This window comes from Madurella fahalii (genome assembly GCF_045866475.1).
Source record: "Madurella fahalii IFM 68171 DNA, scaffold_2, whole genome shotgun sequence".
In the NCBI taxonomy this organism is placed as follows: domain Eukaryota; kingdom Fungi; phylum Ascomycota; class Sordariomycetes; order Sordariales; genus Madurella; species Madurella fahalii.
The window spans coordinates 1,286,400-1,309,432 of NW_027263972.1; the positions used below are offsets into that span (position 1 = coordinate 1,286,400).

Genomic DNA, 23,033 nt, shown 5'->3' on the forward strand with positions numbered 1-23,033 from the left:
ACTAGGCATATCTGCTTGCTTCGTGTCTTGCCTGTTTTGGTTTGTGGGCATATATCATTATCACATCGCTTGATATTTTTTTGTTCTTGGTTTGGCTGAAGCGGGGCGTATACGGTAAAGGGAGGGAAGGGAACTTTTACAGAAAAACGATATTATGATATCCTAGGAGTTTTGTCGGCGTTAAGCATTGGCATTACTTGTATTGTCTGCGGGAGTTGTGTGGTGTTGATGCCATGCATGGATCTGTCTGTCGACAAGTCTCTTTTTCTTGTGTCGGAGGGGGGGGTTACGAAAGATGTGATGGCTAAGACGTTCTATGTGGCGGATATAGAAGATGAGAAGAAAGGAAATGAACGGAGCGCAGAGTATCCGGCGTGAGTTGTAGCCAAGCCCGTGCTTCCGTCAGTGCCTACCCAACCTCCCTCCAGGACATTGTGTACATGTACATTGTTGTGGGGAGAGCGGGTGCCAATGCAGTAGTCGGTGTAACACTATAACGTGCAGTATATACCTTCACAGTCGCAGAGTAGACAAAAGATGCAGATCCTTACCATGGTTCTGGTGTGGCATGGTGGTAGCTCCGGTGGAATATAGCACACCCACTGTACATATTTATGCGTGAATCGGGAGGGCAAGGCAGAGCAGCTCATAGTCGACGAGTTGATGGAAAGAAGATAAGCGGCCGAGAAGGTGGGGGGGGGTTTGTGGGGTTGGGGGGGGGATATAAGTGCAAATCCTAACCGCGAGTCGCAAAGCTCTTGGACGGATCATGATTTGCACGCCCCGGAGGTTTCACCACCAAAAACAAGCTCCATTGTCAAGAACCGTTTAACACAACGTTAAAAAGGAAGCTATGTACTACCGAAAAACGACCCGGCCATGATATATATATATATACATACAATTTTCCAGAGGGAAACAGCCCATCTCATACCCCGTCCTCCAAAGAGCTTCTAACCGGGGCTATCACCCCGCCGGTAATGTTACCCCTATCCACCCAACCCATTAACCCCTTAGCGATTAGACTCCCCCTCCCCCTCCCCCCGGGATCCCCGCTTCAGCATGCACGGTGCAATCTAAAGCTGGGCCTGGGTGCCCCCCAACTCGCGCGTGACAAAGGCCCCAAAGTAGGCATTCAGCGAGTCGACCGTGGCGCTCCCCTCCTCCAGGGCGACCACGACGCCGACGTAGCCGTCGGGCCGCACAACCACGACGCCGCCCCTGTCCTCGTCCAGGCCCATCTTGGCGTGCGCCGCGGCCTTGGCGTCGGGCACGCGCCGGTCCCAGCGGTCGTCGGCGTAGACGTGCTCGGCGTAGCGCCCGAGCAGGGCGGGGAGGTCGCGCGAGATCTCGATCTGCGGGCGGTGCGCGGCGAAGATGGTGCAGATGGTGAAGAACATGGAGTGCGGGTTGTGGCGCTCGTGGTGCGAGACCCTCTCGACGTCGGGCCGCGTGTAGGCCGAGTAGAAGGAGCCCTTCTTGCCCATGTTGGCGGCGAGGTCCTTGAGCGCCTGGGCCGTGACGTCCGGGCGGCCGGCGAAGATGAAGATGCGGAAGGAGCCGTTGAGGGGGATCTCCTGCTCGAGGTGGACGACGTTGGCGTCGACGACGCGCGTCACGTCGGCGTTGGCCATGAGGCGGCCCGGCACGAGCTTGGTAGATTTGGGGTGGATGACGTGGGATTGGGCGGGATGCGAGGCGGACCAGTTGAGCGCGTTGGCCTTGTAGAAGACGCCGTAGCCCGAGGTGAACTCGCAGGACTCCTTGAACGTCTTGATGAATTCGTTTTCTTCGGCGCTAGTCTTGGCTTGGGCCGACGCCGCGGCGACCTCGTTGGCAGCCGGGGGACGCTGCGAGAAGAGCTTGGCGTACTTGTTGTCGAAGGCCAGGAGCGTCTCGGCGACGTCCTTGCGCTCGGGCTCGTACGTCTCGAGGATGTTACGCTTGGCGAAGCCGGCCTCGACGGCGTGGATCTTCCAGGCGAGGTTAAGCGCATCGAGGAAGGCAGTGTTCATGCCCTGACCGGCCTTGGGCTGTAACGGGAGTTAGTTTTGTCAGATCTGAAAGCTGGGGCTGCAACCCCGGGAACTTACGCTGTGCGTGTGGCAGGCATCGCCGCCCAGGAACACGCGGTGGTCGAGCGTGTACTTGTCCGAGATACCCTGGCCAATGGGGTAGACCGAGTACCACTCGACGCGCTCCCACTCGATCGAGTAGGGCTGCAAGATGCGCTTGGCAGAGGCCTGGACCTCTTCGATGGTGGCCGTCTTGCGGGGGTGGAAGTCGGGGTCGGTGGAGGAGGCGATCTGGATGTAGAGGCGGACCATGTTATCCTCGCGGGGGATGACCATGATGGAGCCGTGCTCGGAGTGGATGGTGCACTTCATCTTGATGTCGGGAAAGTCGGTCTTGACGACGCCGTCCATGACACCCCACACATAGGCAATGGGGTCCTTGTGCTTGATGCCGATCTTGAGCTGGTCGCGGATGAAGGACCGGGCGCCCTCGCCGCCAAACAGGTACTTGGCCTTGACCGACTCCTTGAAGGTGCCATCGACGTGCTCCAGCTCAACGCTGACGGGATAGTCCGGGTTCTCCTTCTCGTTGGAGGTGAAGGCCTTGATGGTCCAGGGCCGCTGGATCCGGACGCCGCTCTTCTCGAGGTCGCTGATGAAGACGCGCTCAATCAGGCCCTGGTGGAGGAGCGTAGTGAAGGGGTACCTGGCGTCGATGAAGCTGGGGCAGCTGGCCCAGGTGCCGGTCCGGACGATGCCCTTGCCGTTCTTGGGGGGGTCCCAGAAGGCGACCTCGTAGACACGGGCGGGCTTGTGGGCCATGATGGCCGACTTGAGCCCCATGTTGCGGAGCAGGTCAAGCGAGCGGGGCTGGATGCCGTCGGCCCGGCCAGTCGCCGTTGGCTCGGGCCTGTTGTCAATGTGCTTGATCTTGTAGCCCCATCTCGCCAGGCAGGTCGACAGCATCAACCCGACGGGGCCAGCACCGACAATGACTGCGGGCAGCTGGTCAGTGATATGTTTGGAGGTTGGGTGGTCCGGCTTGGCTCGGCTTACCAATGTCATAGTGGTTGGGGCTTGGATGTCTACCAGCTTGCGCAGCCATGCTTTGAAGTGGCGTATGTGTGTGTATGCTCGACCCAAAAACAGGAAACGGAAAAGGACAGTGAAATAAGACACAGGCACACTGGGTATCTCAAAGCGTGAAGGAAAAAAAAAATAATAAAAGGAAAGCTGGATGGTCTGGGAAAGAAGAGACGGAAGCACAGAGTTGGGAAGGCTCGGGCAAGATATTTGAGCACCGGCGGCTCCAGGACACCCGGGATCCGGGTCTGAATCCGAGAGTCGGCCCAGAATCACGGGCAAGGGAAGAAAAGATCAATCACCTCGCCAGCTGCGATAACTGCGAGACGCGCTTACATGGCGCAACCCAGAAGCGCGGCAAGGGGTTCGGGAAGATGGCGCAGGGAGCGCCTGCCTCGGGACGATGAAGAAGCGAGCGCGATGAGAGCGCTCTCAACTGGGCAAAGTTCGGGCCATTTCAGCGGGCAGGTCGGGTGGGCACCCGCTTACACAGTACTGTACATGGGCCTCGAAAGACCTTATTCCCGAGGACGGGCAGCGTGTGACATTGGCCCCGCGTCATGTACCTTCCAGAATCTGCGGCAGCCAAGCTTGGGGTTAGCTGGTAAGACAAAATGAGGGGGTAGTCGGGACTTGAGCACGGGAACGAGCAGCGGGCCCGGTGTGGGGTGCTCCCGGTTGGGACAGTCGGGAAGCAGAGGCTGCAAAGATTCGGGGCTGTTTCCTCTTTGCACCAACTCCTGGGATCCACCGCCACGCTGGACTGAGTCTCCGGCCGCCTCTGTCAGGGCCTTTATTAGGCCGGGTACCCTTGCCTGGGGCTGCCGGTTTGCGTCACCGTGCTCTAGCGCAGCCGTCTCTTCCAGCCGCTCGCTCCTAGGCCTACACTAACACGTAAAGGCAAACCCGAGATCAAGCCACCGTCCGAACCCTGGTTGTGGAGTTAACGGGTCCCAAGGTCCCCGCCGGGCGCATCCGACGATCATCTGCACGGCCGGCGCTTCGACTCGGCCGCTGCCACGAGCCGCAATGGCAACGACGCGCGGCTAGACTTTCCCCACCAGTATGTAGTTCGCCAAATCTCGCGTTTCGTATCGTGGACGCTGGCGGCCATTCGAATGATGGCCCGGGAGAGGAGCACCGAGCCATGGTGGTGCTCGGTGCGCCGTCGGGGGCTGAATCAGCCGGGTCTCAAATCCAGCGCGCTGGTGACCCCCAGCCGTTGCATTGTCAACCCGGCTCCGTTGTCATTTGCCGCGACCTGACAGATCGCGAGGTGGATTCGGCCTGGGTTCCTAGGCTGCAATCGGTATGGGCGTCGATCAGTAAGGTGGTCTCGACCTCTCGCTCAGGAGCTGGTTCGGTCACCGACATCCAATGTCTTGATGGAACCGGCCATCCTTCTGTGTGCCAGTCCGTCTGTAGATTGTATACAACGGCATCCACGATCAGCTACGCGGCCGGTTGTAGAGGTCTAATGATAACGCCCGGTGATGCTTCGACTCTAGCCGTCGCCTTTCTTGGCCATGTCGTTTCAATGACGGCTGTTTGTGTGCGTGACCCTTGTCGCTCGGGGTTGCCCTTGTTGCCGCTCTGTAAGCTTATTGGGTAACGAGATATTCCAGGGCTGTAGGGCTGGCACTAGGGCGAGTGCGAGCGCATACGTGCCGGAAGTGGCATGTCGACAGGGTCAGGGCAACGCGCTTTAGCTTCGGTTCGGAGCAGTACTGAACAAGGGCACTTACACGTCTGTTGACTTATAATACAACCACCAGTAAGCCTGATAACCCCTCCAGACAGCCTTCCCGCTATAGATTGCCTTGCACTCGATGTATTTTGGGCCGCCCATGGTGATTTGTGGACCTAGGGCAAGTATCTGTCGAGGGCCTTCCGGCACATCCCCAAGCCATCCTCGAGGCTTGGCCCTGATGCTGACACGCTATTGACGTGACAGACTTGGGCTGAACGATCTCAGACGACTTTATTATCGGAAATTCGAGATGACATCTGCCGTCGGCATGGTCGGGACGAGATGGGCACCAAAGACACGTCTCCTTTGGACAAACCCCCGCTTTGCAACCGGTGTTGTTATTCCAATTAAGATGGCTCTGTTGTGATTAGGTACTGTGGAGATTGGGAGATATAAAAAGCACTGCCGGTGCGGCGCCATGCTCTCTTCCTGAGTATCTGAGTCGGGGCATCGTGGCCCTCGTCGGCGGTTATCTCTTGTCCCATGCACGCCGGCGTACCTTTGTGCATCTGGTGTTCAGCAACATGCAAGATGGATCCAAAGGCAAACCGGACCTTTCATTGCGACACTGGCCGGTCAATGCCGGCGACTGGCAGCGACTGTCGACGACGAGAAGCAATCCATCGGCGGGTCTGGTCCCGCTTTGGTCATCGTCACGGCGATGTGATGATAACAAACAAGCGGGTCTGAAGCTGTTCGCAGCTTAAACTGCCGCTGTGTTCACTTTATTCTTTCCTTCCTTGTCCGCCGTCAACTCGACAAGCGCCAAAACAAAGTGCGCATCGGCAGAGACAACGCGATGGAACATGAGCCAGACCAGACGATGGAAATGGACCAGTCCTTCGACCAGACTGTCCCCTCCATCTGCGATGCGAAGCAGGTCGTTCTTACGCCGGCGACACCCTCGTTGGTGGCGGTGGGAGGCCGTGGTGCCTCACCAGAAGAGGGTGGCCCATCTGTCGTCTCGGGCCAGAAACGTTCTGACAGGGCAGGTCAGCAAACTGAGAGTACGTCAAGCTTCGTGATCCCCCCACGCTGCGTTTCAAGCATTGCCGTCTTCATCAACATGACTTGTGAGGCTATCTTCTGGTGCTAATGATGGCGTGGACATAGGGCTGCCGAGATCACGAGTGTTGTTTGTGCTGGACGAGGACGTCTGGTCGATGTTCGCCAATCCGGACTGCGCGTGTGATGAGTACTGCGGCAGCAAACCGCACCCTCAGATGCTGGTTGCGACCGACAAGTCGCCCAAACCCTACCCAGGTACGAGTCCATTGTTTTCTTTTTTTCAAGCCGTTGGGATGGAAAGCGATATGGGAAGCGAGGCTGCCAATTCTCTCGGGCACACCGGGGCCGTTCGTAGTCGAGCTGGCGTCCGAAGGGAACTCGGCTGTCGAGGGCTGTGATTTCTTCTTGCCCGCCTGGCCGGGTTCGTTTCTATTATCTATTCATGTACTTTTTTTCATCAATTGTTTGGAATGAGCTTTGTTAACTGAAAGGAAACCGCAGCCACAGACTCCAAGGCACCCTCAACTTGGGAAGAAGCGCTCGGGGCTCGCAGTAAGTCCCACCTTCTCACTTCTCGCACAACAGTTCCTTAGCATTTTCGACCGCAGGCCATGATCAATCTGTAGCTTGCACGGAAGCCTGGCTTGAATTGCTTCAGCGCGAGGCCACGAACTCGGCCGCCGAATTCGCCCTTCTTCCCTCTGTAAGTCCGCCATTGGCACCGGACGATCACTGTTCTCTCTATTTTCTGCCACTTTCTTTCTTAACACGCCCCGCACTTAGACGGTTTTCGAAGTCAATGCCTCGGCCGATCCAGTAACCATGGCCAACAACTCCGACATCCAACCGGCTCGCCCACAGCGGGAGCGCCATCAAGCTCCCGACGACTCGGCCATTCGAGGCAATTTTATTCCCCTCGCCGCCTCGTTCAGTAGGCGTTCGCCGTCTCCTAGGCGCGACCAGGCGTCTCAGGGTGTTTATTTACAGCTTAGCTTGACCGATTCTCAGGTGGACAGGCTGACTGCTGCGTAAGTGCAAACTTTACCCTCTGTAAGAGCACTCCGCCCGCTGACCGGTCCCAGCCTCTCTACAGAGGACGAACAGCCGCTACCTCGTGGTAGGCGCGCAGGCACCGATCCAAACGAGACGAGCAACATGGAGAGCACCTCGCCCAGCAAGCGAGCTCGCTCGCCGGCAAAGGCGTATCCGTCGGCCAGTGCACCTTCTCGCACGCGGTCCCGCTCGCCTGTCAAGTTCCCCAACCATCCCAGGACTCCTGAGCGCCGTGTCGATGCACACCGCTTCGAATTCGACACCCCATCCCGGTCGCCCACCAAGGCGAAAGAAGCTCGCTTTGACCAGAATGACCCGACCCCCAGGGCTGGGCGCGGAGCTAAAGTTCCCGGCCCAATTGACACTGTCATTGCTCGAACTCACGCGAGGCTAGCTGCTGAGCGAGGAGGCACACCTGCACCGGTTGCTGTTCACAATCCGCTTGAGAGAAGCCCGTCCCCTGTCCGTGACCCCGATCAATATCACTCAGCCGATGCGTCGTCGTCGGTCTACTCTCAGGACTCGACCGCAGAGCGGTATCCTTCTCGTGTCAGCCCCCTCCGTATCCAAAAAGATCACGAGTACAAGCACCTCAGTCTCCTCCAGGAGTACACGGATTGGCGAAACACGCCCTCGGGTTTTGGTCAGGAGCACGAGACAAAGGAACGCCTCAGTGGAGCAGAGCCAATGTACACCTCGAGCCCTTCCCTTGCCCAGGGCCTACCCTCCGTTCGGAAGGCATCCAAGACCCTAATTGGCGAAAACGGCTGGCTCGAGAATACCTCCAAATCCGCCGAGCCAACCACATCCCCATCCCGTAAGGGGGGGTTTCTCGGCAACCTCGTTAAGAGAGCCAAAGAGATGGTAACCCTCCTCCACCGCCTCCCTTCCCTTACTAGCTAACAAAGTATTCCCCCCAGGTCGAATCCAACCACACCCCTCAGCGCAAATCCCAGAACTCGGACAAACCCACCTCCTCCAAGTCGCGCCCCTCCTCGAGACAGCTCGCCATTTCCCTCACACCGCGGGAGCAATCCCTCCTCTACTGCGAGCTCGAATTTGCCATCGCGACCGCTCTGAACGACTACATCACCGCCGAGTTCAACGCCGGCCGTCTAGAGGCCGACAAGCTGAAGCGTATCTCGGAAGACTGGCAGCGCAAAGGCCGGCCCAAGGTGGTCGGCTTCCGGTACGATCTGGAGACGCAGCTCGACCTGGTCAAGATGCACCTGCACGACTTCCGGTTCTACTCGCGCATGACGACGGCGGCGGGCATACTCGGCGTGGTGGACACGATGCGGGGCAACGCAAGGGTGTTGCGGGTCAGGACGTTCTGCCAGCCCGACACCGTCATCGCAAAGCAGTTGATCGACTCGCAGGGCCTGTTCAATATCCTGGGAGTCGACGAGGAGAGGCAGGTGAAGTTGGCCGAGATCGTGGGGTTCTTCAAGGCGGGTGTCGAGAGGGAGAGGATCGTGGCTGCGAGGCGGCTGCAGCAGGAACAGCACGAGCAGTTGCAGCAGCAGCAGCAGCAGCAGCAGCAGCAGCGGGAGGGAATGACGTTGACTATGGGCCAGGGAAACTCGACCGATATGGGTCTTGGTCATGGTTACGGACAGACCCAGGGCGGTGATGAGTAGTGGGGAAGGACGATGACGACGACGAGCCAGAGCCGTCATGGCAGCACTGAACAGAGCGGTCAGGCTGCGTTCAACAAAGATGGATCCGGCTGAGTATGAGCCACAGAGTGAGTAGGGTTACCACGGCAAGTAGCCCTGTGGCTTTTTGGAGCGCCCTTGCTCGAGTCTTTTCAGCTTCCCTGTTTTCTTCCGTTTCTTCTCGTTCGTTTCCTTTCCTAATCACCGGTGTCGTCTTGGCCCGGATCGTCCGTTTTTTGGTGCATCGGGCAAGTTTCGACATACGGTCTCTTTACGCGACAAGGAGCTGGCGCATGACGTAGAGCCTACCGCGTCGCATCTTGTTCATTTATTGTGTTGGAGTTATGGTCACCCCCAGGAGACGGCCGGGCGTTATATGGTATAGCATTGGCATGGATGATACCCCCATGGCGGCGTAATGGGACAGGGCGTTACTAGGCGGATTGCTTGTTAACCAGGAGGAGCCTGCGCTTGGGGTTTTGACGAGTGTGCTGGGGTCTGCAATAGCATGTAGGAGTAGTCCGTCAGATGAATTGACAATGCATTTCTATGAAGTGGTCGCGGTGCTGTGCGCTGTTTAACCGAGCCCGAGGTGGACAGATAAACGCAAGGAGTTACTTGGCTGTATGAACATGATGCAACCCCGGGGGTTCTGTTTTTGTAAACTCGAAAAGGAACCGGACAATCGAGCAGATGAACGGTATCCGCCTTCCTGCCAATGAACGGCTTTTCAGCACGTCTTCCCAGCAACCACGCTGCTTCTTTCTTCCATCTGTCATCGTTCTTCTTTGCCATCCATGTCGATATTTCTAAAAACGAAAGGAAAGGGATTTACGCTTCGAAAGGAAAGAAAAAAAATCGATTTACACTCAGTCAAAAGAGTATTCGAATGCCCACAGCCAGAATCGAACTGACGACCTTGTCATAGCATCGTACTAGTGACACGCTCTACCACTGAGCCATGCGGGCGAGTTATGTTCTTAGCAGAGGGAACCGTAGCCAACGGTCAAATCAGCAGGGAGCAATTTCCCCACGGCTGCTTGGTTAGTGGGGCTTTTTTGCGCTTCAGGAATTCGGCCCTTTCCCGGCTTCTTTCTTCCCCTTCCCTATTGTCCTTCCTATGCAATATTATCTTGGCCACCACTTCCTATTGTTCTTGCCATTTTCACTGTCGCAATGTGTGAAGCGTGCCTACAGTTTCAGAAGACAGTTCATAGAACCCGGAACGATGCAGCCCTCTAAAAGCAGAGGGCGCTGTTTATGACCATCCAACAGTCTAGTGTTTATAGTTCCAGAACAGTTGAGAGGTAGATGCAGTCTCCATGAGCCGCGTGGGTGAGGATACCACTGATGAAGAGCATATGCACCGCGGAACCCCAGTCCAGCGAGTTCCTTCACGAAACAGCTTCAGGCAGGGCAACCATCAGGGGGTTGGGTTATGGCCGTAGAATATCCCTACGGCAAGAAACCGACCGCTGATCAACATACAGACCCAACCATTTGTACCATGTATGCGTTTGCCATCTTGTCCAAGAAACACACCATCCATATATATCAGTCTTCGCAAGTCATGATCATCACCGCCCACCGAAGAAAGGAAACAAGGAAACCAGAAACCAACCCCCGGAGGTACATACTACAAAATGACAAGGAAGAAAGCAATCAATACCGCCGCCACTCTCCACTTCTCCTCCCACTCACGCTCCTATACTCCTCCCCCTCTTTATACCTCCCCTCCCTATCCCTCTCTCTGTCCCTCTCCTTATCCCTATCCTTATCCTTATCCCGCTCCCGCTCCCCAGATCTCCTCTTCTCCATCTGCCGCTCAATCGCATTCGCCCCCAGCCCGCCCACCGCCGCCCCAACAATTGTTGACAGCAACGCTCTCTTGTCCTGATCTCCCTTGTCATGATGCCCATGATGCCCATGATGATGATGATGGTGGTGGTGGTGGTGGTGGTGTTGGTGACGATGGTGCGAGCTGACAGCCTCGCTTGCCTCGCGCGCCGCAAGCCCGCCTACGATCGCGCCCAGCACGCCCACGCCCAGGCCCGAGTTGGAGGGGGTGAAGGTGGACGAGACCATGTGCTTGGCTTTCTCGGATAAGCTGTTGCCGGTGGCGCTTCGAGAGCGGGAGCGGGAGCGGGAGCGGGATAACGACGAGCGGCTGTGGCTGCGGCGGCGGGAGCGGTTTCTGCCCCGGTCTCGGTCTCGGTCACGTCGGCGCGCGGCTGGTGCGAGGAGGGTCGTCTCGGTGCCCGTTTCGGTTGGGCGGCCTACTGCGGCTGGTGGTGTCGGGGCGGGGGGTAGCACGTGCGTGTGTTCCTCATACTGGAGGCGCGAATGGGGCGGCATGGCGCCGGCTGCGTAGTGGGGAGGAGCGGCGCCGCCGCCCGAGTAGCGGTAGTCTGGGGAGAGATCGCGCGGGTGGATGCGCGGGCCGGGTGTGGGTGAGCGCCTCCGGGGAGGGGAGTGCGGCCGTCGCCTGGGCGAGTAACCCGAGTCCGTGTCGGAGGGAAAGCGGGGCATTGTTTGCTGCTCGTTTGCGAGAACCCGAAGGGATGGGTCGGGAGATGATGGTCCCGGCTGTTTTATGGCATAGAGCTGTTGTCCGTACCTTCCGTATCCCTTAGGATGAGGCTAAGGGGTGACAGGTCGGGTTGGGCGGACTCGAGCGTCAGAAGATGACACGCAGGCGTATCTGTGGTGTAAGGCTGTTGTGGAAACGTCGCCTTCTTCGACCGAGCCAATGGATTTCTCCAAAAACAAGTCTTGACTGGGGGGAAAGGGAAATGCTATGCGCCGCCGTTGGTCACTCAGAGAGTGGAGTGTCAGGTTATATATATACACAACTCGGATTACCAAGGCTAACGCGATATCAGCTTCATTCAGCCACGGTGTTGTGTCCGTGAGGGGGAAGAGGCGGTTAAGTGCTGGATTGGCCGAGACGAGTAATTTGAAGTCAGGCTTTTCCCCAGGCAGCTTGGCCCGGGCTGACGTTGCCCGCATCCTGACTGATTGCGAGTTGATGGCTAGGAACGAATATTGCTGGAGGAAGGCGATGATGATGTCACGGGCCAAGCAAGAGTCCCAATCAGGTGATGACCTGCAGATGCCTGCCCATCGAATTCCATTGGACTGCAGCCTGCCGCTACAACTCTGGGCCGCGGTTTCCGATCCTATTATGCTGGATTGCTTCTTCTATGTACAACTTTAGAAATTCCGACATCATCCCATCTCTTGGAAAAGCTCGAGCCCTTCACCACCCTTCCAACCAAGTTGAAACGGGAGACGCAATCGCAAATAAAAACGCGAGGCTGCATGACCCTCACAACGACAATTGGTCAGATGGGCTAAGTATTAATTGGGGAAAGCCTTATTTTCACAGCTTTGAGTAGGTGGCTGCTTCCCATTTGGCACCGCGATGAACAACCATTTCAGTTCAACCCATTGCAACCATTGCGCGCTAGCCGCCAGGTGTATTAGATATTCCTTAGTATCACTCCACCACGGGCCGGCCCATCATACCGCCGAACGTCTCCAGTACGACGTGTTCGGATGATTGATCATGATATTTGGATTCCTGCACAGGAGGGCAGTCCAACTTGGATTGATTAAAGTCACGGCCTCTCCCCAGTGCTCAAACCCCAGTTGTGTTCTGACCTCGCTCCAAACGGCCCGTAGCGAGCCTCGTCCGTCTCTCTTATTAATCACGCCGCCACTGCCTTGTCCAGCCCTAGTCGAGACTGACTAGGCGGGTCGCTGTCCCATGGTTTCAGTTGACGCTAATATATAGGTCTGGTTCCATTTCCATCAGTAGGCCCCTAGATTGATGATAATGCGTTGAGGATTTGCTCAGCAATAAAGTAGCTGGTTCTGTCCCGGCGTCTATTCATTTATCATCCCCTGGCCGAGAACGGTGTGAGAGAGGTGGACGAACTCTCCGTCGGCGAGATGTGGCCATGGCACTAATTAGGTATAAGAACCAAACGTGCGCCGCAACGAACCGAGCCTGCGATACTGGTGTAGGTGCTGCAGTTGTGAATCATTGCCGTTGCCATTTGATCCTCAAGTCGCCAACATGGAGCTCTCTGTTGCAATTTCGATTACTCTTCCGATCGTACCGGAGACCGTCTTCGCCGCCAGTGGTTTCTACAACACCTGCGACAAATCTGTCGGTCCTCTTCTCTTTTTTCTTGGTTCTGGTTATCATCGTTAATTCCTCAACAGTGGAGGACGGAAGGGCACTGCAATACATGTTTGCAATCTGCAAGAAGATCAATGGAGACTCCCGGTCCTCCCACCTAGACTTGAACAAGTGCATCGCAAATGCCGGCGGGAGAATAGTCCCACGAGACATATGAGCACGGAGAATGTGATAAAAATCTGGATTCTGTTAATCCGGGACGCTAGGGGCGGCTTCGGCGGTAGTTGCTTGCGGTGCCAACAAGGCCGGGGAGTTTTCACTGACCCGGAGCCCCAAACCAGCTACCTCACCTGCACTTACTACAACGACAACAAACAGCAGGTCACGAGGGAGCGTAATCTTAGTAAGTCAATGAGACTCCAGTGTTGCCGTGGCTGGAGTTGCAGTCCCTCATCATGCCTACCTTCCCTGCACACGTCAAGCTAACTGTCTTAATCACAGATGAATTCATCGGTAACGAAGACGGCTACCTGAAGTGTTACCATCATCGTGCCGAGCCGTGGCAGACGGATAATTACGTGGACGGATTTCGGACCCCATGCCGGTGTTGACCTAATTACTCTGTTGTTGATGTGGGGTGATCTTGGCGTGGCGCATGGTTCTGTTCATCAAGTCGAGTACCGTCAGTTCTGTCTGCTTCACAGTCAGATGACTTCTGGTGTCCATGTGCACACTGCCCTTAAGTTCTCCCCAGTTGTGATCTTTCTCGCCCGAGGACGGAGTTGCTCCCTTCCAGCCCGAAACTCTAGGCCTCCAAGGGTTATAGAAACTCCATGCTTAAGACGTCTGCAAGAGATTGCTTCCCTTGACGGGTTACAACCGGATACCCCTCCGTCCAGCTCCTATGTACGAGCAACGGCCGCGAAATGAGGGGGTAGGCTCTCTACTCGAGAGCTTAATGCAATGACCGCGGAGGATAGCTTATATGCCCGGATGATTCGGAGTCAGTTATAAAATTCAAAGCTGTCGATTATCTTCAATTGGCTAACTATAGATCAAAATCGACCTGTCCATAGTTACCTAATGTACCACGGCTAGTTCGATAGTACTCTGGAAGCAAGGGAAGTGCAATAGCTCTAGGAGTTCGTTGGCTACTTAGCAGAGAAACATTGATATCTACCGACTTTAACCACACCGCACTATCGCCAAGTACATACTTAATCATCCAGTTAGCAGTCTGTACAGCACAGGCGGCCTCTGATTATTAGCCAGGATTGAAGGAACAACAGATGTCCGCTTCTTAATCACAGGGACGAATTTTCTAAGCCCCGCTACAACGGCATTGGACGCTTTAAGAGCCAGACTAGCAGTTAGCTCGATGATAGCCAACGCATCCCAATATTGTGTTGCTCTCGCCCCATGTTTTAGTTCGTTCTTTCATCGACAACACATTTAAGCAGCATGCCCTCGCCGGAATCAGGGACGGGCCTCCAGCCCAGCTCCACATGGTCGTCCAAGGTATTTCCGGAATATCAGCCAGAGTCTTCGAGGGGACATTGCTTTACAGCCGCCGGGATACCGTCATGTTTAAGCCTGGCCGACACATCAACAAGAAGCTCTTGGCAGCATTAACATTAGACAATAACCATAGCCCTTCTCTAAGTACACGCGCCCCAGCTTCAAACCCCCCCGCACATGACCAGGCATGACTTCATAACTCGTAACCAATCCAACCCACTCACAATCGCATTCATTGACTGGGCGACCAAGTCAACACATACGGCAGATCCGTCGCGTCCTCGCTCCCAGCCAGCCGTATAACCGACCCGGCCCCGACCGACCGCAGGCTGTTCGCGCCGCTGCTACTTGACGTCTGGCCGGCCGGGTACGGATGCCTGGTTTGGGCAAAACTGTCCGAGCTAGACGCCCTCGAGAGACCGGTGTGTCTGCTCCTGGGCGTCGTGGGCGCGGTCCGGAACTGCTGCTGCCAGGTATGTGCCGACGAGTTGCGCAGGGCGAGGCCGGGCCGGCAGCGCCGGTGCCGTCGCGAGCTGCCGTCGGTGCTTGAGCTAGCCCTGCGCTGCATGTCGATGCTACCGTGGTTGTTGCCGCTCGCACGCAAGCCCCTAGCGGTGGTGCCCGAGCTGGAAGGGCTTGTCCCGCGCGGCGCGTCATTGTCGATGTCGCTTTCCGAGTGTTCGAGGCCTGAAGAGCCGAACGAGCCATCGTCGTCGTCGCCGTAGTCGTCGTTGTATCTTGCGAGAGCGGCATGGCTGAGGGGGTGCATGTTCCGCAGGACCTCGGCAAAGAGGTGCATCAGGGCGCGGAACTGCTCTGCGGATAGCGGTCGTGCGGAGAAACGCGCGGCTTCGTACTTGACGAGAAACTCGCTAGTCGTAGGAAGCGGCGCGAGGACGGCCAGTTCAGTAAGATGTGCCAGGTACTCGCGCAGCCCCATGCATTCCGGCCGCTGAAGGAGGGCGACCGCGTCGGGATCCAGCACCGGCGGCTCCACGTGGGATTCTAGGTCGGGAGGGGCTAGCGTGAGGGCCTTAGCTTCGATCAGGTTCGGCAATTCCAGGACAACCGTGTCATACTGCAGACTGGGCAGGTCTGGAGATGTCGGCGATGCCCACCCGGGGTGCTCAATCTCGCCCCATACGGGCTTGGGCTGCGAGATATTGATAACAATTCCCTCATCACCATCACGATCGTGACTTTTCTTCGGCCGCGACAGCCATGCTGGCGGTGTTGTAGAGGTAGCCGGCGCGCTCCAATTCCCCCCGCCTTCCGCCACGGGCTGCTGGATGGGAACGACAGGATGTACACGCGGCCTGGCCTCGTAGGCAATCGCGGCGCTCCTGCCGAGGCCCTCGGCAATCATCTCGCGCACGTCGCGGGGGACATCTCCCTTATCGATGGGAATCCACGGCTTCGGGATAGAGGCTAGGACCGAGCGATTGGTGTAGAGGCGAAAGGCGTACGTGAAACCGACAACGAGGATAGTTACAATGTAGCTGAGCGCAATGACGAGAATGTCGTAGTTCCGGCGGCGTGGCACGGCTTGCTGGATCAGGTCGATGGGCGTGATGATGAGGAAGGCGAGCAGGACGAGGTAGAGGAAGTAGTACAGAAAGTTGTAGATGATGAGGGAGCAGAGCGACGCGGCCGACATGGTCATTGCCCGCTACCGAACCCCCTAGAGCTCGAAGTCCGCGCTGCGTTGTCCGCCGCGTGCGACAGTCGAATGCTGGGGAAGTTCATGGCTGCACGGCCAATTCAAGACGAAACGAAAACGGGAAGCCGTAGGCTGGCGTTAAGGCAGGCCTGAGGGACCGAGGCCACTCGACATTGGATCCGTGGAGCTCGTGATGGAAGCGGCGGGTTGAATTTAAACAAGGCGAATAAAGGGCTTGGCCAACGTTTCGCCAAGGCGCTGGGCTGCCGATCGCAGCAAATAGCGCACTTTATCCCTTCTGCCTCTGTGCACCGTTTGTGACGGAAACGGCAGCTGGCTCTATGTAAGCCGAACAGAGACTGGGTATTTTAAGAAACGCTAAACTCCCTATTTAGCGAGATAAAGTGGTCCTTTTTCGATTATCCTTCCGAGAGCTAAGTACCTTATCTACCTTATCTAGCACGCCTCTTGAAGGCTCGTTGGTTGCGTTGGTCCGGAGAGTGGATGAGAAGGGTTAGGGTTATCCCTGCTCATCAACTTATAAGAGCAAAGATTGCCTGTTCCCAGAAATGAGGTCGGATAATAGTGGCAACTGAAGAGCAATAGTTTTTGGGACAAGCGAGACTGTTTTCCCCGGTGACATTTTGATATAAAACAAACGAGTCGTATGAAACAAGGGCCGATGGGGCCGATGGGAGTCTCTAGTCTGTGTGCCTGAGGGACAGTACTGTCCAGTGTTGGGTGGAGAGCAATGACAGACAGTTTCCGCAGCTTGTTATACCACCTCCCTTCTCATGTATCTGTTGGTTCAATTGGACATCTCTGAAAGATCGCCAGTTCAATCTCTTTCTCATATTCTCTACTAAAATCCTATGCCCGTCACGTCCCACTCGGCGCGCGTGAAATATCCGTTTCGCACCTGGTTGCATTAAGTCTTTTGCGGTTGCTCCGTTGGCTTCGTAGCAATGCGGGGTGACGCTCGTGTGGTTGATGTTCCTCGTTATACATTTTGATCATTTTACAACCCTACCATAACCGCGAATCACACTGGACTCTCTGTGCACCGCTCTTTACCATTTCCCATTTCCTTGAAGTATAGTGTCCTGAATCCCCGCAGCTTCCCTCGCAAGCCGCATATCCGTCAAGCTCAGTCTCAAGTCCCTCGCATACGGTCCAAACGCCTCGATCAACCGTCGAAGAGCATCCTTGAGCGCGTCCAAGACCTCCTCGACCTCGGGACACTCCCTCTTCCCATCCACATCTGTCCAATGTGTCGGCAGCTCCTCCTTAAACTTCGCCAGCTTCTTCGTCACCCCCGTCACGGCGCGCACGATCGCCGCGACATCCCTCTGGACGTGGCCATATTTATCCTCCCTTAAACTGTGCACCGCCAGCTGGCTCAGCGCGCAGGCCGCGTTGATGTATAAACTTGGCTCGCCGTAGGGAGCGCCTAGCACCACGTACGCCAGGCGGCGCCTGTAGTGCTGCCGAAACGGCCAGCCGACCCCCGACTTGAGCACTTTCACGGCAAAGTCCCTGATCAGGCCCTGTGTGTCCTCGGAGCCTGTGGCTTCCTTTTGTATCCTGATGAGCTGCTGCCTGGCGGTCTCGGCTGCCTTCTTCGCCATCGGACTCAGCTGGGAGCTTTGGCCCGGAGCCGTGGCCGCTTGATTGACAGCCTTTTCGACCTGTGTTCGGAGGCCTTTCTTTTGCGGGACCGTCTCGAAGATGGCCTCGTCTTTGGGAGGGTCTGTAGTCCGCTTCTTCCTTTCCTCTTCTGGCTCCCCCGTAGCCGGGATTGGGGGCAGCGGGGCTCGCGTGAAATCATCAATGCTCGTCTCGATGCCTTTCAGGACATCCAAGCAAACCTTGTAGACCTGCGACCACATAGGGGCCTCCTTGCGGTCAATGTCTTCGTAGATGGCCTTGCGTCTCTCGGGAAAGTCTCGGGCGATAAACGCAAGCTCCCACATGGCGAAGCACTGATGCTGTCAGCCACCAGAACACAGGCGGGGAAACGTACCAACATACCTTGATGGAGAGCTTCTTATTATTCAGGCCATTCAACAGACTGCCATTAGGATCCTTCGAGTCCGAAGTCAACGGCCTTCCGTTCTTCAAGGGGCTCTTGATTAAGAAGAGGGAGAAGGCCGTGTTGGCGACGGTCCACGCAAACAGAAGCATGATGCTCACGGCCCAGCAGCGGAAGATGGTCGAGAAAGAGAAGGGCAAGGTAGTGGGCACCATGTTAGTCCTCGGGAGGTTGTAGATGGGCCGCAGGAACGCCATCATGGTCCGCCATATCGTGGTGCGCAGGAAGAGCGGGTAGGCAATGATGGTGACAATGAGACCAAGGATTGACTGATTGAGTGTACGCAGGATAATCGAGGGCAACTGATCCTTAAACCGCCGCACCTGGATAGACGAGTCGCCGTCCTCAGGCTGCCCGCCCACGTTCTGCGGCCTGGCCACGCCCAACGAGAGCCGATCGACGTCCTTGAAGAGATGCAGCAGTGCCTGGTAGATCCCAAGCAGCACCAGATGGGTCGTCAAGAGGATTGGCTTCTCGTTCAGCCTCGCCCTGTCCGATGTGAAGTATGTGATCCATTCAAACCCCGACTTTGCCGGCAGCGACCAGAGATAGATCTGGCTGAAGAAGTACGCCGAGGACGTGTAGGTGAAGAGGGCCTCGGCCGTCGGGAAGGTAGGGCCATAGCGGAAGAAGGTGTGGAAGCCGGAGCTGGAGGCGCGCAGGCCAGGGTGGTACTGGGCGATGCGGAGGATGATGACGGAGATGCCGCAGAAAAAGAAGAAGAGGGTGCGGATACCGGTCGGTCCAAGGGGGAACCAAGACCATAGAACTGGACACAGGCTGTGAGACGGTGCCCGAGGCGAGAAACAGTTTCGTCAAGACTTACAAGAGCCCCAATTCGCCAAGAGCAGGGCCTGGAGGTATGCGATGGCCAGCACAAACAAGCTCGCCGTCGCAAAGCGCCGCTGCAGCGCTGGCTGCAGGAAATCCTTATACGGAGATCTCCTGACTGTAGGCGCCGGCATTTTCGCTGACCATCGTCGGGAAGGCTCTGCTCCCTTGGTCGTTGCAGTTCGTTCGGTTCCAAGGGGTGCAGAGGTGTCAGAGCTGCATCTCCCTCGTCCACTTTGTAAATAAAAAAAATAGCTGCCTTTTGGAGAGCCCACCGGTCGCAACGGGAGATGGACGCGTTTGGCTGCGTCCCACTTGAACTCCGTTTATTGGTCTAAGCTCCCGCATTTTACACGTGCGTCGTCCTGCGGCTGCGGGAAGTCAGGCGACCCACAGCGAACGAGCAGGCATCCCGCGAGTTTGAAAAGGTCGTACCGTTATAGGGTGGTTACCGTTATCCCGAGACCCACTTCTCAAACGCATGAGGCCATCACCACACTCGGGTCTTCGAGCTCCTGTATCAGGTTGGGGGGGAATAGGGTAGGGTTTTTGACCGTTATACGGGCTCCCAGAAGATAGCGATCTGTATGGGTTGGTAAGAAAAGATGTATTGTCCATCCTAGTAACCAGGTACTAGCTCCGTTACGATTTCCCGCACAAGTTTGTTTGATTTCAGGATTTTGACCGTTATATCCAAGGAAACGCTCTGTCGGGAAACGGTATGTGCAGTCTCGGCTGTGCCAACCTCAGTCATTCCCGTGCCACACCGGCCCAGAAGACGTAGGCATCATCGAACCGGACACCAGCCAGTCGCTCCGTTCTCATTACACTCGCTCTTGCCTTTAGCTGCATCGTCCATCATCCCTATACAAACAGAAGTTAAATTCCGCTAGCACCCGCCATGTCGTTCGACCAACTCTCGTCGCTCGAGGCGGGGCGGCGCCGAGGCTCGCCGAGCTACGCCGACGATCCCGAGTTCCAGCGGCTGTCGCAGGACCTAATGAACAAGCTATTCAAGCTCAACGGGAACAACCAGCGGCTGAGCGGGGAGATCGGACACCTGGGGACACGGCGCGACACACCGCGGGTACGGGAGCGGGTGCACGAGTTGATTGAGGAGTCGAGGGAGATGTTCAAAGAGGTGGGCGAAGGTGTCAAGAAGATCCAGACATGGGAAGACGTTACGGTATGGTATCCTATCCCATGATTAATTCCGCGGTGTCGCCATTCTAACCTCTAACCCCAGCCAACACAAAAATACATGCAACAAAAACTCTCCCGCGAATTCCAAGCCTCTCTTTCCGAGTTCCAGAACCTCCAACGGCAAGCCCTCGAGAAGCAAAAAGCATCAGTAACCGCCGCGCGCGCAGTCATCGACTCGGAAGCCGGCGGCGCCACCGCCAGCCCAGACCTTCTTTCCTCCAGCCAACAACAGCAGCAGTTGCTCCAACAACAAGAGTTGACCCGCCTCGCCCCGCAAGACGAAGTCGACTTCCAAGAAGCGCTTATCATCGAGCGTGAGGAAGAGATCCGCAGCATCGAGCAGGGCGTGGGCGACCTCAACGTGCTGTTTCAGCAGGTGGCGCAGATCGTGACCGAGCAGGGCGATACGCTCGACATCATCGCCAACAATGTCGAGAACGTGCGGGACGATACGCGGGGCGCCGACCGCGAACTGCGCAGCGCCGCGAGGTACCAGAAGAATGCGCGGAGCAAGGCTTGCTGCCTACTGCTCATCCTGTCCGTGATCCTGACGATTGTGCTCTTGGCTGTGTTTTTGGGGTGATAGATGACAACGACGATGCACTGATGCGGTGGCCGGAATCTGGTTTTTTTCCGGGAGGGGGAACTTAGGCGGCGGTGGAGTGTAACTGTCATAATTATATCCGTTTGTACAAGGAGGGCGTTTTGGGAGTCGGCGCATCACTGGCCTGTGTCTGTCGTTTATATCCATGTACAAGTCCGAAATCAACATGTTCCCAGTTCATGGTTTTTCCGTTTTCTCGCGGGTTGGTTGTATGTACATCAGATTCTTTTCGGTAAGTTTCGCCGGCGGAACGGTCTTGGGCATGGGCAGCAACCGCTTTATGATCTCGGTCTCGACGCCGGTCAACGTCGCCGAGGTTATCCAGTAGAGGTGTAGCGCTGCTGGTAAGTCCATCGTAAGCGGCCCGACCGCCATCGCCACCAGGAGGAAGCCCCTTCGCAGCCGCATACTCCATTTGCTCTGAACCACCGTCGCCCGTTCCTTGTCCGCCAGGTCGAACAGACTCCGTATCCCCACTTCAGACCTCGGCAGCAGATTCAACACGAGGATCGCCGACAGCGCGAACGGCAGGATATGATACGGATCCGCGGCCATGAGATCCGGAAACCAAAGACACCCGCCCGTAGCCATGGAAGGGTCCGCCCCGGCCGCCGTCGTTAGCACCTCCTGAACCTGACCCGTCGCCGGCGCGGTGAGATCCAATGCACCCTCTCCCTGAACAGCGCCCCCTTCAACCCCCACCGCCTGCCCGCCGCCGTCCTCCCCCCCTTCTTCCTTCCCCCCAAAAACAAACGTCCCCACCAGCCCCCTCGGGCCACCGCACATCCGCCTCAACCCTTCAATCCCCACCACCCACACGGGAAACACCGCCAGCCCGGGCACCCAGTCCTTCCACTCCTGCACCCCCCACCGCCGGAACCGCTTCTTCCGCTCGCGCACGTTGGCCACGTGGTACCCGGCCATCCAGCGCGTCAGGTCCCTCTGCGTCATCCCGGCCTGCCGGATCCCCCCCTGTTCCGCCTTGGCCTGCTTGTTGATGTCGTGGGCGGCGCGCGCCGACCACGCCCGCGTCAGCGGCGCGAGCTTGGCCCGCCGGATCGCGATCCGCCGCGAGTAGACGGTGGTGGGCAGCCGGGTGGCGAGGTTGATGATGAGCGCGAAGAGCGGGATGGTGAGGTACCAGGGGGTGAGGGTGGTGGTGTGCAGGGTGGTGAGGAGGGTCTGGGAGGCGGTGATGGAGGCTTCGAGGAGGGGTAGGAGGGAGAAGGAGCGGGACTGGGGCCCGCGGGTGGGTTTGCAGGTGGAGGGGGAATGAGACCGAAGGGTTGGTCGGGAGCGGGATGAGAGGTAAGGGGTTAAGGGGCGGAGGGAGGAGAAGCTCCTTGTAGATGGTCGTGTTGATGAGGGACCGGCTTTTGCGACGCGACGGGCCCGGAGCCCGGCAAAGGCTCTCATGGCGGTGGGTATCATAGTAGGGTGTAATTGGGCTGGTTGCGCATCATCTGCTCATTTTTAAAGGTGATGGTGTGTGCTCAGCTGAGCTTGAGTTTGTGGCGTCTGCAGAGCTCAGGTGAAGCCCCAGTTTCCCAATTGAACCTTTAAGCCTTCTTGGCACGGAATCACCTGGGAACGCGCTGATTAACCCCTGTAGCGGGCCCGTGCTCGCGCCCGATCGGCCACTGACACCGTGGGGACACCGCTGGCGAGTAGCGATCGTACAGTACGTCACGTCCCATCCCTTATTAACCTTCCGACCAGGTGTTCAGTGTTGCTGCCACTTCACCCCTGAGACTTCCGGCCTGTCGCCAGCCTTTCTTTTTGAACTCTCTAAAATTGCACAACCGTCTCTCGTTCATCCATGCGTCCATGATCCTTCTTTCCATAGCAATTATTCCTTAACGAACCCTCTTCTTCCGCAGTTCGACCGTCTTGCCTTCAAATCCCACCCCCCCGTGCATGGTCGATCTCCACGGCGCTACTACTTGCGAGTGTCAGCAAACCCCTCTTCTATGAGCAGCAAATTCACATCGTATATGGCGACCCCGCTGGTCCAACTCCTATGCCTGACGCCGCTGGCTATCCTCCTCGTGCTGCCTCTCCTTTGGCGGGGGTTGGGCGCGCTGCTCGGGTGGTATCTACGCCAGAAGACAGACGGACGTCGCTGCCGCATACTCGAACTCGCCGAGGCGGACGAGAAGAAGTACCGCGAGAGCAGGAGGAGCAGTAGCAGCAGCGGGGAAGGAGGAGAGAGCGACGGCTGGGAGAAGGTGGATGCGTCCTTGGTTGGGACAGCCAAAAACGGCGGGAAGGGTGACATTGACTGGGATGGCATTGTGGGCTTCTTCCACCCATTCTGGTGAGTTGTGCTGGCTTGAAATTCCTGGAGGTACGAACCTGTCTGACAGAATAAGTAATGCCGGAGGAGGCGGAGAGAGAGTCCTCTGGGCTGC

At 57.0% G+C, this 23,033-nt stretch overlaps 8 protein-coding genes and 1 non-coding gene across 9 annotated transcripts, besides 2 other annotated features; 3 read left to right on the plus strand and 6 right to left on the minus strand.

The window, feature by feature from the left end:
* Positions 1–1,076: 1,076 nt before the first annotated feature.
* On the minus strand, positions 1,077–3,120 carry MFIFM68171_03111 (Phenol 2-monooxygenase; the record flags this gene model as incomplete). The annotated part of the gene is made up of 3 exons (XM_071058533.1): positions 1,077–2,033; positions 2,094–3,010; positions 3,072–3,120. The coding sequence occupies 3 exons, from the start codon at positions 3,118–3,120 to the stop codon at positions 1,077–1,079; spliced, it is 1,923 nt and encodes a 640-aa protein (XP_070914634.1).
* Positions 3,121–5,671: 2,551 nt separating this feature from the next.
* MFIFM68171_03112 (uncharacterized protein) lies at positions 5,672–5,944 on the plus strand (the record flags this gene model as incomplete). Its single annotated transcript, XM_071058534.1, has 1 exon — positions 5,672–5,944. One exon carries the CDS (start codon positions 5,672–5,674, stop codon positions 5,942–5,944), a length of 273 nt encoding a protein of 90 aa, XP_070914635.1.
* Positions 5,945–6,678: 734 nt separating this feature from the next.
* On the plus strand, positions 6,679–8,549 carry MFIFM68171_03113 (uncharacterized protein; the record flags this gene model as incomplete). Its single annotated transcript, XM_071058535.1, has 3 exons — positions 6,679–6,884; positions 6,939–7,773; positions 7,830–8,549. The coding sequence occupies 3 exons, from the start codon at positions 6,679–6,681 to the stop codon at positions 8,547–8,549; spliced, it is 1,761 nt and encodes a 586-aa protein (XP_070914636.1).
* Positions 8,550–9,457: 908 nt separating this feature from the next.
* MFIFM68171_t68 lies at positions 9,458–9,536 on the minus strand. Its single transcript is given in 2 exon segments — positions 9,458–9,493; positions 9,501–9,536. It is a non-coding gene; the product is annotated as a tRNA-Thr (tRNA).
* A 693-nt stretch (positions 9,537–10,229) lies between these two features.
* On the minus strand, positions 10,230–11,096 carry MFIFM68171_03114 (Glycine zipper 2TM domain-containing protein; the record flags this gene model as incomplete). Its single annotated transcript, XM_071058536.1, has 1 exon — positions 10,230–11,096. The coding sequence occupies one exon, from the start codon at positions 11,094–11,096 to the stop codon at positions 10,230–10,232; it is 867 nt and encodes a 288-aa protein (XP_070914637.1).
* Positions 11,097–14,464: 3,368 nt separating this feature from the next.
* MFIFM68171_03115 (Defect at low temperature protein 1) lies at positions 14,465–15,889 on the minus strand (the record flags this gene model as incomplete). The annotated part of the gene is made up of 1 exon (XM_071058537.1): positions 14,465–15,889. One exon carries the CDS (start codon positions 15,887–15,889, stop codon positions 14,465–14,467), a length of 1,425 nt encoding a protein of 474 aa, XP_070914638.1.
* A 1,073-nt stretch (positions 15,890–16,962) lies between these two features.
* MFIFM68171_03116 (Nucleoporin protein Ndc1-Nup) lies at positions 16,963–18,949 on the minus strand (the record flags this gene model as incomplete). Its single annotated transcript, XM_071058538.1, has 3 exons — positions 16,963–17,880; positions 17,924–18,753; positions 18,811–18,949. The coding sequence occupies 3 exons, from the start codon at positions 18,947–18,949 to the stop codon at positions 16,963–16,965; spliced, it is 1,887 nt and encodes a 628-aa protein (XP_070914639.1).
* A 767-nt stretch (positions 18,950–19,716) lies between these two features.
* On the plus strand, positions 19,717–20,601 carry PEP12 (SNAP receptor; the record flags this gene model as incomplete). Its single annotated transcript, XM_071058539.1, has 2 exons — positions 19,717–20,001; positions 20,062–20,601. 2 exons carry the CDS (start codon positions 19,717–19,719, stop codon positions 20,599–20,601), a joined length of 825 nt encoding a protein of 274 aa, XP_070914640.1.
* Positions 20,602–20,799: 198 nt separating this feature from the next.
* On the minus strand, positions 20,800–22,038 carry MFIFM68171_03118 (Mitochondrial inner membrane protein OXA1L; the record flags this gene model as incomplete). Its single annotated transcript, XM_071058540.1, has 1 exon — positions 20,800–22,038. The coding sequence occupies one exon, from the start codon at positions 22,036–22,038 to the stop codon at positions 20,800–20,802; it is 1,239 nt and encodes a 412-aa protein (XP_070914641.1).
* An 870-nt stretch (positions 22,039–22,908) lies between these two features.
* Positions 22,909–22,939: a sequence feature (Short protein (MFIFM68171_03119, GAB1312909.1) was converted to a misc_feature.).
* Positions 22,940–22,988: 49 nt separating this feature from the next.
* Positions 22,989–22,993: a sequence feature (Short protein (MFIFM68171_03119, GAB1312909.1) was converted to a misc_feature.).
* Positions 22,994–23,033: the final 40 nt, after the last annotated feature.